The 17,463-nt window shown below is 49.6% G+C and overlaps 2 protein-coding genes across 7 annotated transcripts in view; one reads left to right on the top strand and one right to left on the bottom strand.

Annotated features, from left to right (window-relative positions):
* esr1 (estrogen receptor 1) overlaps window positions 1-17,463 on the bottom strand; it is an 887,250-nt gene that overhangs the window by 251,880 nt on the left and 617,907 nt on the right. The window lies entirely within an intron of this gene.
* LOC144504750 (nesprin-1-like) overlaps window positions 1-17,463 on the top strand; it is a 603,924-nt gene that overhangs the window by 490,792 nt on the left and 95,669 nt on the right. The window contains exons 125-128 of the mRNA XM_078230493.1: window positions 1,547-1,601; window positions 7,217-7,233; window positions 14,456-14,614; window positions 15,688-15,854. Coding sequence (XP_078086619.1) covers window positions 1,547-1,601; window positions 7,217-7,233; window positions 14,456-14,614; window positions 15,688-15,854 — 398 coding nt within the window. The remainder of the gene's footprint in view (window positions 1-1,546; window positions 1,602-7,216; window positions 7,234-14,455; window positions 14,615-15,687; window positions 15,855-17,463) is intronic.

Raw genomic sequence — 17,463 nt, 5'->3', positions numbered from 1 at the left:
CCCCTCCCCCTCCCCTCCCCCTCTCTCCCCCCTCCCCCTCTCTCCCCCCCTCCCCCTCTCTCCCCCCTCCCCCTCTCTCCCCCCTCCCCCTCTCTCCCCCTCTCTCCCCCCTCCCCCTCTCTCCCCCCTCCCCCTCTCTCCCCCCTCCCCCTCTCTCCCCCTCTCTCCCCCTCCCCCTCTCTCCCCCCTCCCCCTCTCTCCCCCCTCCCCCTCTCTCCCCCCTCCCCCTCTCTCCCCCTCTCTCCCCCCTCCCCCTCTCTCCCCCCTCCCCCTCTCTCCCCCCTCCCCCTCTCTCCCCCCTCCCCCTCTCTCCCCCTCCCCCTCTCTCCCCCCTCCCCCTCTCTCCCCGTCTCTCCCCCCATCCCATCTCCTCCCCTCATCCCCTGCCAGTGTATTGATGCCCCAACTGGGATTTTAAAAAAAAATAATTTGACAGGACTGGGGCAGTGCTGGGCCCGGTATTTATTGCCCATCCTAAGCTGCCCTCCATTTCAGAGGGCGTTTGAAAGTCAGTCGCACTGCTGTGCATCTGGAGTTACAAGTAGACCAGACCAGGCAACGAGGGCAGATTTTCTTCCCTGAAGGGGCATTTGTGAAACAGATAGGTTTTTACGATGATTACTATCGAATTTAAACTTCACCATCTGCAGTGGTGGGATTTGAACCCGGGTCCCCAGATCATGCTCTAGATTACTAGTCTAGTGACAATACCACTGCGCCACTGCCTGTATGACTTCTCTAGCAGTTCTCTTCTGCTTTCTAACAGTGTCAGGGTTAATCAGTGTTAATCTGATGATCTATCTTGAAGCTGATCCTTTGATTCCTTTCGCTGTAATCCATTTGGTTGTCTTACCACACTGCTGTGCTGACTGCGGAAGTCATTTCCTGTGAGTGCTGATACTTGTGACTGATTTCTGTACAGTGCCACTCTTAGTGTTCCCTCCTCTCCTAGTTAAGGCCAGAATTTTCCAGCACCCCCTGCGTCTTGGGTTTGCCCGCGGCAGGGCCTGGAAAGATGTTGAAAATGTAATGACTTCAATCAGGCCACTGAGGATGGCCTGTTGGAGTATGAGCTCCCTGATTAAGGATCCAATTGATGGGCCAATCAGGGAATCTTTGCCTTGTACTGAACCGGGAGTGTCAGTTCCTCTGGCACTTCGGAGGTAGACTGCTGACTGCGAGCACTCTGTGCACTGCTGTTGGAGTTTGTAAATAAAGGGATTTTGGTGAAGGGACTTCTGCCTCCCCGAAGACTTATTACAGAAAACTCTTCACACCCGTGGGAGCGGAAAATCCCACAGATTAATCGCGATTAAATATAGCTCTTGGGGCTAAAGGGATCATGGGATATGGGGGGAAGGCACTCAGTTCCTGATCGAGAAACTTGACATCGGGAAGGGTGCGGGGGGCGGGGGATGGGGGTGGCCACTGAGAGGTGCCCCTCTCCCTGCAACCCCCAACCTGTAAAATCTCACACCCCAGCCCCTCCATCATGGTTTGGGGTCGCCCTGTGAACCTGGGACTCTGGTGATTCCCTATCCTGCAGAAGACACACAGCCTCCTCAGTGGCGTTGCTGAGCGCGAGAGGCTGCTAGCTCTTGGTAAGTGAGGTTTCTACCCCTGGGGTCTTGATTCCAGGTAAGGCCTAGCCACTGCCTGATTGGCCTTTCCAAAAAGAGGCAACAATTGGTTGTTCACCAGGTTTCCCCCATATCCCTTGATCCTTGATCCCTTTAGCCCCAAGAGCTATATCTAATCGGGATTAACTGCTGGGGCGGCACAGTGGTTAGCACTGTTGCCTCACAGTCCTCACTCACCTGATGAAGGAGTGAGACTCCGAAAGCTTGTGCTGCCAAATAAACCTGTTGGACTTTAACCTGGTGTTATGAGACTTCTTACTGTGCCTCACAGTGCCAGGGACCCGGGTTCGATTCCCGACTTGGGTCACTGTCTGTGCGGAGTTTGCACATTCTCCCCGTGTCTGCGTGGGTTTCCTCCGGGTGCTCCCACACTCCAAAGATGTGTGGGTTAGGCGGATTGACCATGCTAAATTGTCCCTTGTTGTCAGGGGGCTAGCTAGGGTAAATGCATGGGGATAAGGCCTGTGTGGGATTGTGGTCGGTGCAGACTCGATGGACCGAGTGGCCTCCTTCTACACTGTAGGATTCTGTCTTCCAGTCCCACTGATGTGAACAGTCTTCAACAGCTCGCCAGCCCATAAGGAGTTTTAGTCTTCTTATTTAAGGAATGATATACTTGCCACGGAGGAAGTGGAGCAAAGGTTCACCAGACTGATTCCTGGAATTGCAGAGTTGTGTATGAGGAGAGATTGGGTCGACTGGACTTGTATTCACTGGAAATTAACAGAATGAAAGGGGATTTAATTGAAATGTATAAAATTCTGACAGGGCTGGACGTTGTTTCCTCTGGCTGGGGGGGGGTCTAGAACAAGGGGTCACAGTCTCAGGACACAGGGTGGGCCATTTAGGACTGAGAGGAGGAGAGATTCTTCACTCAGAGGGTTTAAAGTTTATTTATCAGTGTCACAAGTAGGCTTCCATTGACACTGCAATGAAGTTACTGTGAAAATCCCCCAGTCGCCACACTCGGCGCCTGTTCTGAGGGAGAATTTAGCACGGCCAATGCACCTAACCGGCACGTCTTCCGGACTGTGGGAGGAAACCGGAGCACCCGGAGGAAACCCACGCAGACACGGGGAGAACGTGCAAACTCCACACAGACAGTGACCCAAGCCAGGAATTGAACCTGTGTCCCTGGTGCTGTGAGGCAGCAGTGCTAACCACTGTGCCACCATGCCGCCCATAGGGTGGTGAACCTGTGGAATTCTCTACCACGGACGGCTGTGGAGGCCAAGTCACTGAATATTTTTAAAAAGGAAATGGTTGGATTTCTGGACTTTAAAGGTGTAATGGGGTGTGGGGAGGATGAGCCATGATCAAGTTGAATGGTGGAGCAGACTCGAAGGGCTGAATGGCCTCCTCCTGTTCCTTTTTCCTATATCTCTATATAATTTCAGTGTTTATTCACTCTCTAGCCTTGAACGGTATTGGTTTAATTTCTGTGCTTCTGAACTGGGTCAGCCCTCAGTCCTAATCCAATAATTCATCTCCAACTGGGAGGGCGCACTGCCTGAAAGAGCGGAAAGGTACGGGGCAAATACCTGAAAATGGAGCATTTGCAGGACTATGGGGCAAGAGCCAATATGGTGGGGGTTGGGGTGAGATTAGTTGGATAGTTCTTTCAAAGGGCTGGTACAGACAGAACGGGCTGAATGGCTTTCTTCTCAGTTGTGACCACAGTGTAAGGGTGTTGTTGAGGATAACCCAGATTCTGCTCCAAAGACATTGGAGTGTGGGAAATGGAATCCACACTGACCACTCGCTCAGCTCAGTTGGAATACATTCCATTGCCCACACTCCAATGCCTTTGTAACAGAGGCCTTTACCATGGTGTATAAGTCTTCATGGATGTTGAGTTATGTGTGTGATGAGCATTGCTCCTGTTATGGTGAGTACAGTTGGAAGTATCTCTGCGCTGCAGGTACAAAGAACAAAGAAAATTACAGCACAGGAACAGGCCCTTCGGCCCTCCAATCCTGCACTGACCTTAAACCTATGCCCCCTAGTAATTGACTCTTCCACCCTGGGGAAAAGCTTCTGACTATCCACTCTGTCCAGAATGGGATTGCTGCCCATTCCATAGCTTTATCAATGTAACACAAATGACTAATTGTTACAAAGCAACAAAAGGCTGATCTCTTAGAGGTCTATAAAATAATGAGGGGCACAGATCAGCTAGATAGTCAATATCTTTTCCCAAAGGTAGGGGAGTCTAAAACTAGAGGACGTAGGTTTAAGATGAGAGGACAGAGATGCAAAAGAATCCAGAGGGGCAATTTTTTCACACAGAGGGTGGTGAGTGTCTGGAATGAGCTGCCAGAGGCAGTAGTAGAGGCGGGTACAATTTTGTCTTTTAAAAAGTGTTTAGACAGTTACATGGGTAAGACGGTAAACGCGGGCAATTGAGACTAGCTTAATGGTTTAAAAAAAAGGGGTGGCATGGACAAGTTGGGCCGAAGGGCCTGTTTCCAAACTGTGAACCTCTATGCCTCTATGAGGCCTGGCTAACCCCTTGGTCATGCACGGGGGTAGGAATGGGTTGAAGCTTAGAGAAAAATGAAGGTAGTTTGTAACAAAATGCTAAAACACGTGTTGAGAATTAAACACATTTTTAGCTCTGAGATGATCCACTTTTTCTATGAAGGCCCTTTATTCGGGGAACAGAGGAGCAGGAGGAGGCCATTCAGCCCTTCGCAGCATGTTGCACTTTCCAACACGATCACAGCTGATCATCCAGTTCAATGTCTCTTCCCCCCTCACTATCCACTTTACAACATTGGCATTTGGAAATCTGTCAACTTCGACCTTAAATGTACCCAGTGACTGAGCAACTCTCTGAGATAGAGAATTCCAAAGATCCACAACCCCCCTGAGTAAAATAAATTCCCCCTGATCTCCATCCTAAGTAGTTCCTCCCTTAGTTTGATTGTGCTCCCCAAGCAATGCTTGATTTTAATGCAAAGTATTTTTATTTATTAGTGTCACAAGTCTACTCACACTGCAATGAAGTTGCTGTGAAAATCCCCTAGTTGCCACACTCCCGGCGCCTGTTCGGGTACACTGAGGGAGAATTTAGCATGGCCAATGCACCTGACCAGCACGTCTTTCGGACTGTGGGAGGAAACCGGAGCACCCGGAGAAAACCCACGCAGACACGGGGAGAACATATAGAACATAGAACAGTACAGCACAGAACAGGCCCTTTGGCCCACGATGTTGTGCCGAGCTTTATCTGAAACCAAGATCAAGCTATCCCACTCCCTATCATCCTGGTGTGCTCCATGTGCCTATCCAATAACCGCTTAAATGTTCCTAAAGTGTCTGACTCCACTATCACTGCAGGCAGTCCATTCCACACCCCAACCACTCTCTGCGTAAAGAACCTACCTCTGATATCCTTCCTATATCTCCCACCATGAACCCTATAGTTATGCCCCCTTGTAATAGCTCCATCCACCCGAGGAAATAGTCTTTGAACGTCCACTCTATCTATCCCCTTCATCATTTTATAAACCTCTATTAAGTCTCCCCTCAGCCTCCTCTGCTCCAGAGAGAACAGCCCTAGCACCCTCAACCTTTCCTCATAAGACCAGAACAGACTCCGCACAGACAGTGACCCAAGCCGGGAATTGAACCCGGGTCCCTGGCGCTGTGAGGCAGCAGTGCTAACCACTGTGCCACCGAGCTATGTTACGTTCAAAAGTATTTGAACATGACAGACTTGAGAACATCTCAAATTCTTTTACAGCCAGTAAGGTCATTCTTGACAAGAGATTTTGGAGAATTAAATTTAAAGAAATTATCATCCTAAGGGGGGAGCTGTATTGGGAAGGTAAAATTGAGACCCTTCCGACCAGCAGGGTCTTTTGGTCCCACCAGGGGAACAGAGGAAACGGTGGCACAGTGGGTTAACACTGCTGCCTCACAGCGCCAGGGACCCAGGTTCGATTCCCATCTTGGGTCGCTGTCTGTGTGGAGTTTCACGTTCTCCCCGTGTCTGCGAGGGTTTTCTCCCGGGTGCTCTGGTTTCCCCCCACACTTCAAAGATGTGCAGGTTAGGTTGATTGGCCATGGGAAATTGACGCTAGTGTCAGGGGGATTGGCAAGGTAAAAATGTGGGGTTACGGGGATAGGGCCTGGGTGGGATTGTGGTCGGTGCAGACTCGATGGGCCGAATGGCCTCCTCTTGCACTGTAGGGATTCTATGATTCAATGCTGACCCTTCCTCACCGGCGGCGACACGGGCAAGGAATGTAAATCGCCATCGGCTGCGGCGGGACTGGAAAATTCCGCTAACGGCCGATGGCAAAATGCTGTAGGAAAACCCCCCATGGCAGCAGCGGGAGGGTCTGGAGAATTCTGCCCTAAATTAAATGCAACAAGAGTACACTCCTAGGGTGAAAGTAATCCCGCATATTTCCTTGGGTTGGCGAATAGGAATGAGTTTTTTTTGACTGTGAGTTACTTTCCATCCACTCTCCCCCAAGGTTAACGGTCTGCAGTGTACAGCAAGCAGAAGGAAGGGCAGATAGATAACGCCTTTGCCTAACCACAGGATGTGTCACAGTGTTTTACAGCTAATTAAGTACTTGTTGAAGTGCGGGGACTGTTGTAACGCAGGAAACCCTAGTAGCCCAAGTTGCGCACAGCAAGATCCCACAGTGTGAATTAAATAATCAGATAAGCTGCGTTTAGCTGTTGGGTTGAGCCCCATCTGACTGCCACGCGATCGAGTGTGATACCACTCAGTCACGGCCAACACTCCCCGGAGTTTACTTAGAGGCAGAATTGAATCCTTCGAGACGAATAGAACTCTGCCTGATGATTTGTCACTGTGATATAACATGATATCGCCTCGTTAAAACATAGAAACATAGAGGATAGGAGCAGGAGGAGGCCATTCGGCCCTTCGAGCCTGCTCCGCCATTCATTACGATCGTGGCTGATCATCCGACTCAATAGCCTAATCCTGCTTTCTCCCCATAACCTTTGATCCCATTCGCCCCGAGTGCTATATCCAGCCGCCTCTTGAATACATTCAATGGTTTGGCATCAACCACCCCCCCCGCCCCCCATCCCTCCCCAACCCACCGGGCTTGATTCCCGGCTTGGGTCTGTGCGGAGTCTGCACGTTTCTCCCCGGTCTGCATGAATTTCCTCCGGGTGCTCCGGTTTCCTCCCACAGTCTGAAAGACGTGCTGGTTAGGTGTATTGGCCAGGCTAAATTCTCCCTCAGTGTTACCCGAACAGGCGCCGGAGTGTGGCGACTAGGGGATTTTCACAGTAACTTCATTGCAGTGTTAATGTAAGCCTTACTTGTGGCACTAATAAATAAGCTCAAGTAAACTATTTGTAAACTGTTCGGGTCATGAAAAGCATTTGGGGGTTTTGGGAGGGCCAGGTTTGCAGTGTCATCTCCCCTCTGCCCCCAGGCCTGTCAGCAGCGGGGAGCTAGTTCTCTGCCGCCTCCGTTATGTTCTTTCTGCTGCAGTATTTGCATCAAGGCAGACCGCAGCAGGAAGTGGTGGTAATCTCTCAACCTGAGGGAGGTCACCTGACAGCAAGGCAGTAAGTAGGAAGCGAATGTGAACAGGTTGGTCTGGAATGCTTTTGTCGTGTGGTTCAGTTTTTATGATGCAGGGCCTGTCGAAAGGATTGGATTAGAGCAGGTGCCTCCCCCCCCCCCCCCCCTCCCCCCTTCCCCTCCTTCCCAATCCTGCGGCTTTGGTGATGGGGAAAAAGACTCTGATAAATGAGATTTAAATACTGACGTGTGACACAGATGGCTGCTGCTTGATAGAGTGGCAGTTAACTTCCTTTTGGTTTAGATGTGAGACACATATAGATGTCTTTGCTTCCTGTCGATGCTTGAAGTCTGCTTGAAATCTGTGTACAATGTGTTGAGTGACACTTAGTGTCTCCAGTTAGGGGTGGCATGAGGTGGCACAGTGGTTAGCACTGCTGCCTCACAGCACCAGGGACTCGGGTCCGATTCCCAGCCTCGGGTCACTGTCTGTGTGGAGTTTGCACGTTCTCCCCGTGTCTGCGTGGGTTTCCTCCGGGTGCTCTGGTTTCCTCCCATAGTCCAAAGATGTGCAAGTTAGGTGAATTGGCCATGCTAAATTGCCCCTTAGTGTCAGGGGGACTAGCTAGGGTAAATGCATGGGGCTATGGGGATAGGGTTTGGTTGGATTGTGGTCAGTGCAGATTCGATGGGCCAAATGGCCTCCTTCTGCACTGTAGGATTGTATTTACTGATTCTATCATTCAACGGGGTGAATTGTCCCGTTCCGCCCGGCACAGGAATCGTGGCAGCCGAGTGGCAGACCATGGAAAGGTCTGTTGATCTTTCCAGGGCGGCACGGTGGCACAGTGGTTAGCGCTGCTGCCTCACAGCGCCACCGGCCCGGGTTCGATTCCCGGCTTGGGTCACTGTCTGTGTGGAGTTTGCGTGTTATCCCCGTGTCTGCGTGGGTTTCCTCCGGGTGCTCCGGTTTCCTCCCACAGTCCAAAGATGTGCGGGCTAGGTTGATTGGCCATGCTAAATTGTCAGGGGGATTAGCAGGGTAAATGCGTGGGGTTACAGGGACTGTGTGGGATTGTTTCAGTGCAAGCGCGATGGGCTGAATGGCCTCCTTCTGCACTGTACAGATTCTATGATTCTATGAACTCGGGCAGGATTTTCTGGTTTCGGGACGAGCGAGGTTGCCTGATATGTTTACATCCGGACATGCATTTACTTTTAGTGAGGATCTGCATCCATAATGGATGCAAACTGAGTATCCCAATGCTTCTGCTTTTCTCCCAATGGACAAACTGTCTTTATAAATACCACTCTTTTTATTTTTGGACAAATTAATTCAAGTTAACTCTGTTGTATGTAAATCTGGTAAGAAGTCTCACAACACCAGGTTAAAGTCCAACAGGTTTATTTGGTAGCAAATACCATAAGCTTTCGGAGCGCTGCCCCTTCGTCAGATGGAGTGGTTATCTGTTCTCCAACAGTGCACAGACACAGAAATCAAGTTACAGAATACTAATTAGAATGCAAATCTCTACAGCCAGCCAGGTCTTAAAAGGTACAGATAACGTGGGAACATTAAACACAGGTTAAAGAGATGTGTATTGTCTCCAGACAGAACAGCTAGTGATATTATGCAAGATCAGGGGGAAAGCTGTGGCGAGCTGTGGGGGTTACTGATAATGTGACATAAATCCAACATCCCGGTTGAGGCCATCCTCATCTGTGCAGAACTTGGCTATCAGTTTCTGCTCAGCGACTCTGCGCTGTCGTGTGCTGTGAAGGCCGCCTTGGAGAACGCTTACCCGAAGATCCAAGGCTGAATGCCCGTGACTGCTGAAGTGCTCCCCCACAGGAAGAGAACAGTCTTGCCTGGTGATTGTCGAGCGGTGTTCATTCATCCGTTGTCGTAGCATCTGCATGGTTTCCCCAATGTACCATGCCTCGGGACATCCTTTCCTGCAGCGTATCAGGTAGACAATGTTGGCCGAGTTGCAAGAGTAGGTACCGTGTACCTGGTGTATGGTGTTCTCACGTGAGATGATGGCATCCGTGTCGATGATCCGGCACGTCTTGCAGAGGTTGCTGTGGCAGGGTTGTGTGGTGCCATGGTCACTGTTCTCCTGAAGGCTGGGTAGTTTGCTGCGGACAATGGTCTGTTTGAGGTTGTGTGGTTGTTTGAAGGCAAGAAGTGGGGGTGTGGGGATGGCCTTGGCGAGATGTTCGTCTTCATCAATGACATGTTGAAGGCTCCGGAGGAGATGCCATAGCTTCTCCACTCCGGGGAAGTACTGGACGATGAAGGGTACTCTGTCCACCGTGTCCCGTGTTTGTCTTCTGAGGAGGTCGGCGCGGTTTTTCGCTGTGGCGCGTCGGAACTGTTGATCGATGAGTCGAGCACCATATCCTGTTCTTATGAGGGCATCTTTCAGCGTCTGGAGGTGTCTGTTGCGATCCTCCTCATCTGAGCAGATCCTGTGTATTCGGAGGGCTTGTCCGTAGGGGATGGCGTCTTTTACGTGTTTAGGGTGGAAGCTGGAGAAGTGGAGCATCATGAGGTTATCCGTGGGCTTGCGGTACAGTGAGGTGCTGAGGTGACCGTCCTTAATGGAGATGCGTGTGTCCAAGAATGCAACCGATTCCGGAGAGTAGTCCATGGTGAGTCTGATGGTGGGATGGAACTTGTCGATGTCATCATATAGTTGTTTCAGTGATTGTTCACCATGACTCCAAAGGAAGAAAATGTCATCGATGTATCTAGTGTATAGCATCGGTTGAAGGTCCTGTGCGGTGAAGAAGTCTTGTTCGAACCTGTGCATGAAGATGTTGGCATATTGAGGTGCGAAGTTTGCCCCATGGCTGTTCCGTGTGTCTGGATGAAGAACTGGTTGTTGAAGGTGAAGATATTATGGTCCAGGATGAAGCGGATGAGTTGTAAGATTGCATCTGGAAACTGGCAGTTGACGGCATTGAGTACTGAGGCCGTTGCAGCAATGCCATCATCGTGGGGGATGCTGGTGTAGAGTGCCGAGACATCCATTGTGACGAGGAGTGCTCCTGGTTCAACTGGATCATCGACACGGATGCCATCATCTCACGTGAGAACACCATCCACCAGGTACACGGTACCTACTCTTGCAACTCGGCCAACGTTGTCCACCTGATACGCTGCAGGAAAGGATGTCCCGAGGCATGGTACATTGGGGAAACCATGCAGACGCTACGACAACGGATGAATGAACACCGCTCGACAATCACCAGGCAAGACTGTTCTCTTCCTGTGGGGGAGCACTTCAGCAGTCACGGGCATTCAGCCTTGGATCTTCAGGTAAGCGTTCTCCAAGGCGGCCTTCACAACACACGACAGCGCAGAGTCGCTGAGCAGAAACTGATAGCCAAGTTCTGCACAGATGAGGATGGCCTAAACCGGGATGTTGGATTTATGTCACATTATCAGTAACCCCCACAGCTCGCCACAGCCTTCCCCCTGATCTTGCATAATATCACTAACTGTTCTGTCTGGAGACAATACACATCTCTTTAACCTGTGTTTAATGTTCCCACGTTATCTGTACCTTTTAAGACCTGGCTGGCTGTAGAGATTTGCATTCTAATTAGTATTCTGTAACTTGATTTCTGTGTCTGTGCACTGTTGGAGAACAGATAACCACTCCATCTGACGAAGGGGCAGCGCTCCGAAAGCTTATGGTATTTGCTACCAAATAAACCTGTTGGACTTTAACCTGGTGTTGTGAGACTTCTTACTGTGCCCACCCCAGTCCAACGCCGGCATCTCCACAGTATGTAAATCTGCCAGTGGCTTACCTGTTGGAAACACAGTGGTTTGTCGCGGGTGAGATCCACGTTGTACTGTACAAGTAGCTCAGTTGGCTGGATGGCTGGCTCTTGATGCGGAGCGATGCCCAACACCGTGGGTTCAATTCTCATACCGGCTGAGGTTATTCATGACTCAACTTTGCCCCTCACCTGAGGTGTAGTGACCCTCGGGTTAAATCACCATCAGTCAGCTCTCCCCTTTGAGGGGGAGAGCAGCCCATGGTCATCTGGGACTGTGGCGATTCTACATTACCTTACTGAAAGGCTGGATAAACTCAGCAGGCCTGGCAGCATCTGTGGAGGGAGAAACACAGTTAACGTTTTGTGTCAGTTGACCCTAGTACAGAACTGAATTGATTTATTATTGGGATACAGTGAAAAGTGTTGTTTCTTGCATGCTGTACAGACAAAACATACCGTTCATAGAGAAGGAAACGAGAGAGTACAGAATGTAGTGTTACAGTCATAGCTAGGGTGTAGAGAAAGATCAACTTAATGCAAGATAGGTCCATTCAAAAGTCTGACAGCAGCAGGGAAGAAGAAGGCAGATGGATGAACCTGTATCTGGGGTCACCATTGCAGATGTCAGAGCAGCTTTCTTGAAGGTCAACCCATGGAAAGCGACTGGCCTGGGATGGGATACCCGGATGAGCACTCAGATTCTGCATGGATCAGCTGGCGGGGGTATTCACAGATATCGTCAACCTCTCTTTACAACAATCTGAGGTCCCTATCTGCTTCAAGAAGACGACCATCATCCCGGTACCTAAGAAAAGCCAAGCAGCGTGCCTTAATGACTATCGTCCGGTGGCTCTGACATCCATCATTATGAAGTGCTTCGAAAGGTTAGTCATGGCACGAATCAATTCCAGCCTCCCCCGGACTACCTGGATTCACTACAGTTTGCCTACCGCTGCAACAGGTCCACAGCAGGCACCATCTCCCTGGCCCTGCACTCAACCCTGGAACACCGAGAGAACAAAGACACCTATGTCAGACACCAATTTATTGACTACAGCTCAGCCTTCAACACTATTATTCCCACGGAACTCACCTCCAAACTCCGTGGCCTGGGCCTTGGCACCTCCCTCTGCGACTGGATCCTGAACTCCCTAACTCACAGACCACAATCAGTAAGGATAGGCAACAACACCTCCTCCACGATCATCCTCAACACCGGTGCCCCACAAGGCTGTGTTCTCAGCCCCCTACTATACCCATTATACATCTATGACTGTGTGGCCAAATTCCCCTCCAATTTGATTTTCAAGTTTGCTGATGACACCACCGTAGAGGGTCGGATCTCAAACAATGACGAGACAGGAATGAAATAGAGAATCTGGTGAACTGGTGCGGCAACAATAATCTCTCCCTCAATGTCAACAAAACAAAGGAGATTGTCATCGACTTCAGGAAGCGTAAAGGAGAACATGCCCCTGTCTACATCAGTGGGGATGAAGTAGAAAGGGTCGAGAGCTTCAAGTTTTTAGGTGTCCAGATCACCAATAACCTGTCCTGGTCCCCCCATGCCAACACTATAGTTAAGAAAGCCCACCAACGCCTCTACTCTCTCAGAAGACTAAGGAAATTTGGCATGTCAGCTACGACTCTCACCAACTTTTACAGATGCACCATAGAAAGCATTCTTTCTGATTGTATCACAGCTTGGTATGGCTCCTGCTCTACCCGAGACCACAAGGAACTACAAAAGGTCGTGAATGTAGCCCAATCCATCATGCAAATCTACACTTCCCGCTGCCTCGGCAAAGCAACAAGCATAATCAAGGACCCCACGCATCCCGGACATTCTCTCTTCCACCTTCTTCCTTCGGGAAAAAGGTACAAAAGTCTGAGGTCACGTACCAACCGACTCGAGAACAGCTTCTTCCCTGCTTCTGTCAGACTTTTGAATGGACTTACCTTGCATTTAATTGATCTTTCTCTACACCCTAGCTTTGACTGTAACACTACATTCTGCACTCTCTCATTTCCTTCTCTATGAGTGGTATGTTTTGTCTGTATAGTGCGCAAGAAACAATACTTTTCACTGTATGTTAATACATGTGACAATAATAAATCAAATCAGAAGCGGTACATGACCTCAGACTTTTGTATTTTTTTCCCGACGGAAGAAGGTGGAAGAGAGAATGTCCGGGGTGTGTGGGCTCCTTATTTATAGAAATGTGAAAAATTATATACTTGTAGATGGGGTGGTGGGGCAGAATGGAGAGTCAATGATAGGTCGGAGTTGAGGAGCACAGTGGCACAGTGGTTAGCACTGCTGCCTCACAGCGCCAGGGACCCGGGTTCGATTCCCGGCTTGGGTCACTGTCTGTGTGGAGTCTGCACCTTCTCCCCGTGTCTGCGTGAGTTTCCTCCGGGTGCTCCGGTTGCCTCCCACAGTCCAAAGAAATGCGGGTTAGGGTGATTGGCCGTGCTAAATTGCCCCTTAGTGTCAGGGGGATTAGCAGGGTAAATGTGTGGGGTTACAGATTATGGGTGGGATTGTTGTTGGTACAGACACAATGGGCAGAATGGCCTCTTTCAGCAGTGTAGGGATTCTATGATTCTGTGCTACCAAAATAATTCCAATTAAATTCACTTTCCCCCAAAAAGTGTTTATTCTGGCTTTTTACTACAAGTTTGAAATAAGGTACTGTCACGGTGAATCTCGGACATCACGTGACCTCTCATCCAATAGGATAGGAGTGTGTGCAGCTTAAAGGCAGCTTTTGTCTGGATTGAGAGCACAGTAGGAATATAGATTGCTGTTCTTGTAAATAGTTCTTCTGCTTGTCAATAAATAGTTTATTGCCTTATTCGCTGTTGGTCACCTGGGGTTTTCCTTTCTGCAGGTACCATAGGTTCAATCTTCCTGACACTAATATCTATTTTTATCATGAGGTAATGTTCTTCCTTTACAATGTGCTTTGACATTTTTGTGAACGGAAGCTTAACAGAGCCAGAAGGCACTGAGACTATTCAAGTTCTAAGTTTATTTTTATCAGTGTCACAAGTAGGCTCACATTAACACTGCAATGAAGTTACTGTGAAAATCCCCAAGTCGCCACACTCCGGCGCCTGTTCGGGTACACTGAGGGAGAGTTTAGCACCTAACCAGCACGTCTTTCGGACTGTGGGAGGAAACCGGAGCACCCGGAGGAAACCCACGCAGACACGGGGAGAAGGTGCAGACTCCGCACAGGTAGTGACCCAAGCCGGGAATTGAACCCGGGTCCCTGGCGCTGTGAGGCAGCACTGCTAACCCACTGTGCCAAGTGGTATGAGGCAGACGATTGTAATTGGGAAATGTGGCGAGTTTATGTTTGTAGGTGTGAGGTGGGGGGGGGGGGGGGGGGGGCATTGTTCCGCTTGTCCAGTGTTGAATTGTGTCCCGTTAGCAGAATGTCATCTCTGTGAATTAATATTTCACGCGCATTAATACCGTCCTTCCCAGGTCTCGTTACGCAGACAGCTGGTAACAGAGAAATTGAATGAGTGGGCGCTATTCAATGAGAAGAACAAGGAACTGTGTGAGTGGCTGACTCTGATGGAGAGCAAAGTGTCCCAGAATGGAGACATCAGCATCGAGGAGATGATTGAGAAGCTGAAAAAGGTAATTCCTGAAACTCTACCCAAAACGTTGTTGGAACGGTTCTGAAATCGCCTTTTCAGTGTCAAGATGTGAGCACCATATTAGGTTTCAAGAGGGAGATTGATATATTTCCAATAAAAAAACAAGTTAAAGGGATATGGGGAATGGGTGGGGAGGTGGATTTGAGAGCAGGGAGAGATCGACCACGATCTGCTTGAATGGCGGAGCAGGCTCGAAGGGTTGAATTTTCTTTTATTCATTCCTGGGACATGGGCATCGCTGGCTGGCCAGCATTTATTAGCCATCCCTCGTTGCCCTTGAGAAGGTGGTGGTGAGCTTTCTACTTCTGCTCCTAATTCCGATGTTCCTGTGTTCATTCCCGATCTCGCCTTCAACTTATTCAGAATGTCTTATTTTAACACCAAAAAGAACGACTGCATTATCCAGCGGGACTCTGCAAACTCTGCAAATGGAGAAACACACTTGGATTAAACCACACACCAATTTTACAACGGAACTTTTCAAATGCTGAGCTGACCCTGCCTGACTCCAAGGTCAGGAAATAGAATCCCTGCACTGCAGAAGGAGGCCATTCAGCCCATTGAGTCTGCACCAACCACAATCCCACCCAAGCCCTATCCCCGTAACCCCACGTATTTACCCTACTAGTCCCCTTGCTGCTAAGGGGCAACGTAGCACGGCCAATCCACCTAACATTTTTGGAGTGTGGGAGGAAACCGGAGCACCCGGAGGAAACCCATGCAGACATGGGGAGAACGTGCAGACTCTGCACAGACAGTGACCTAAGCCGGGAATCGAACCCGGGTCCCTGGCGCTGTGAGGCAGCAGTGCTAACCACTGTGCCACCTTGACATCTGGCAGTGATGCTGAAAATGTCCCTCTTCCCAGCGGATCCGAGCGCAAGATCCCTGTGAATTCTCCCGTGTGGGATGAGACTAGCTCGGAGGAGGAGCTTGCAGATGTTGCGTGTGGTCCCTAAGCCAGCCGATCCTGTGGTTGCCAGCCGAACGCGCTGAAAGGCTATTGGCGGCAGAATGTAAATCCCTGACGGGACTGTCCCACATTGTCCACAGGACTATCAGGAGGAGATCACGGCGGCGAGCGAGAACAAGATGCAGCTGCAGCAGATGGGCCAGAGACTGATCCGGGCTAGCCACGAAAACAAAGCGTCCGAGATAGAATACAAACTGGGCAAGGTCGACGACCGCTGGCAGCATCTACTGGACCTGATTGGTGCCAGGTAAGTGATGTACGGTCCCCTGTTAGACCCGTTTGGCGTCAGGTAGTGACACGTACAGCATTGGTTAGACCCCATTGAGAGTCAACGCTTGTGTAGAGTCATCGGGGAAATTTTCCCATCGCACCTGCCGCAGATCATGCAAAAGTCCGTTGTCCTCGGGTGGGATTTTTGGGGTGAGCGCGGCTGGAAAATCCCGCCCTCAGAGTCAGGATAATACAGCGCAGAAATGGCCCATCGAGTCTACACCAACAATATCCACCACTAAAGGCGCGCTAATCCCATTTTCCTGCACCTGTCCCATATCCTTGAATATTATGACATTTCAAGTGTTTATCCAAATATTTTTTAAAGGTTGTAAGGTTTCCAGCCTCCACTACCTTCCCGGGCAGTGCATTCCCGATTCCCATCACCCTCTGAGTGAAAAGGTTACCTCTCAAATTCCCTCTGAATCTCCTGCCTCTCACCCTAAAACTGTGCCCCCTCATCATTGACCCCTCAATAAGGGAACAGCGTCCATACCCCTCATAATCTTATACACCTCAATCATGCCCACCCTGAGTCTTCTCTGCTCTAGAGAAAACAATCCAAGCCTACCCAGACTCTCCTCATAGCTCCAATGCTTCATCCCAGGCAATATGGCACTGATGCTGAATATTGAAGGTGCTTTTAAATTTGATGTCTTATTTTCTTACATAGAAACTAGAAGCAGGAGGAGGCCATTCGGCCCTTCGATCCTGCACCACCATTCAATATGATCATGGCTGACCATGCACTTTCAGTATCCCCACTCCCGCTCTCTCTCCATTCCCCTTGGTCCCTTTTAGCCACAAGGGCCACGTCCAGCTCCCTCTTGAACACATCTAACGAACTGGCCCCAACAGCTTTCTGTGGTAGAGAATTCCACAGGTTCACAACTCTCTGAGTGAAGAAGTTCTTCCTCATCTCAGTCCTCAATGGCTTACCCCTTAGATTGTGACCCCTAGTTCTGGACTTCCCCAACATCGGGAATATTAATCCGCATCTAGCCTGTCCAGTCCCATCAGGATTTTATATGTTTCTATGAGATTCCTCCTCATTCTTCTCAATTCCAGTGAGTACAAGTCCAGTCGATTCACTCTCTCTTCGTACGTCAGTCTTTGCCGACTTTAATGAATGGCATCGATGTGTCTACAGATCTGCTCCTTTCTGGTCTGTCTTTGGCTGTAACTGAGGAAGTCCCAACAAGTTTTTTTTTGGGTTGACTCAAAGCTGCAGGAGATCAGAGCGTCAGAAAGGGGTTATGTGGTAACACCAGTTCCATCGAGTGACTTGTATTTCTGTAAGTGTGGAAGATAAGGGGTGATCCAACTGAGGTGTTTAAATTGATAAAAAGATTTGATCGATTGAATAGAAGGAAACTACTTTCTCTGGTTGGGGAATTCAGTAAGAAGTCTCACAACACCAGGTTAAAGTCCAACAGGTTTATTTGGTAGCAAATACCATAAGCTTTCGGAGCAATGCTCCTTCGTCAGATGGAGTGGTCTCTGTTCTCAAACAGGGCACAGACACACAAATCAAATTACAGAATACTGATTAGAATGCAAATCTCTACAGCCAGCCAGGTCTTAAA

Source organism: Mustelus asterias, chromosome 15 (assembly GCF_964213995.1).
Source record: "Mustelus asterias chromosome 15, sMusAst1.hap1.1, whole genome shotgun sequence".
Classification (NCBI taxonomy): domain Eukaryota; kingdom Metazoa; phylum Chordata; class Chondrichthyes; order Carcharhiniformes; family Triakidae; genus Mustelus; species Mustelus asterias.
The sequence above is the reverse complement of the archived record's forward strand: the minus strand, read 5'-3'. Positions and strand labels throughout refer to the sequence as shown.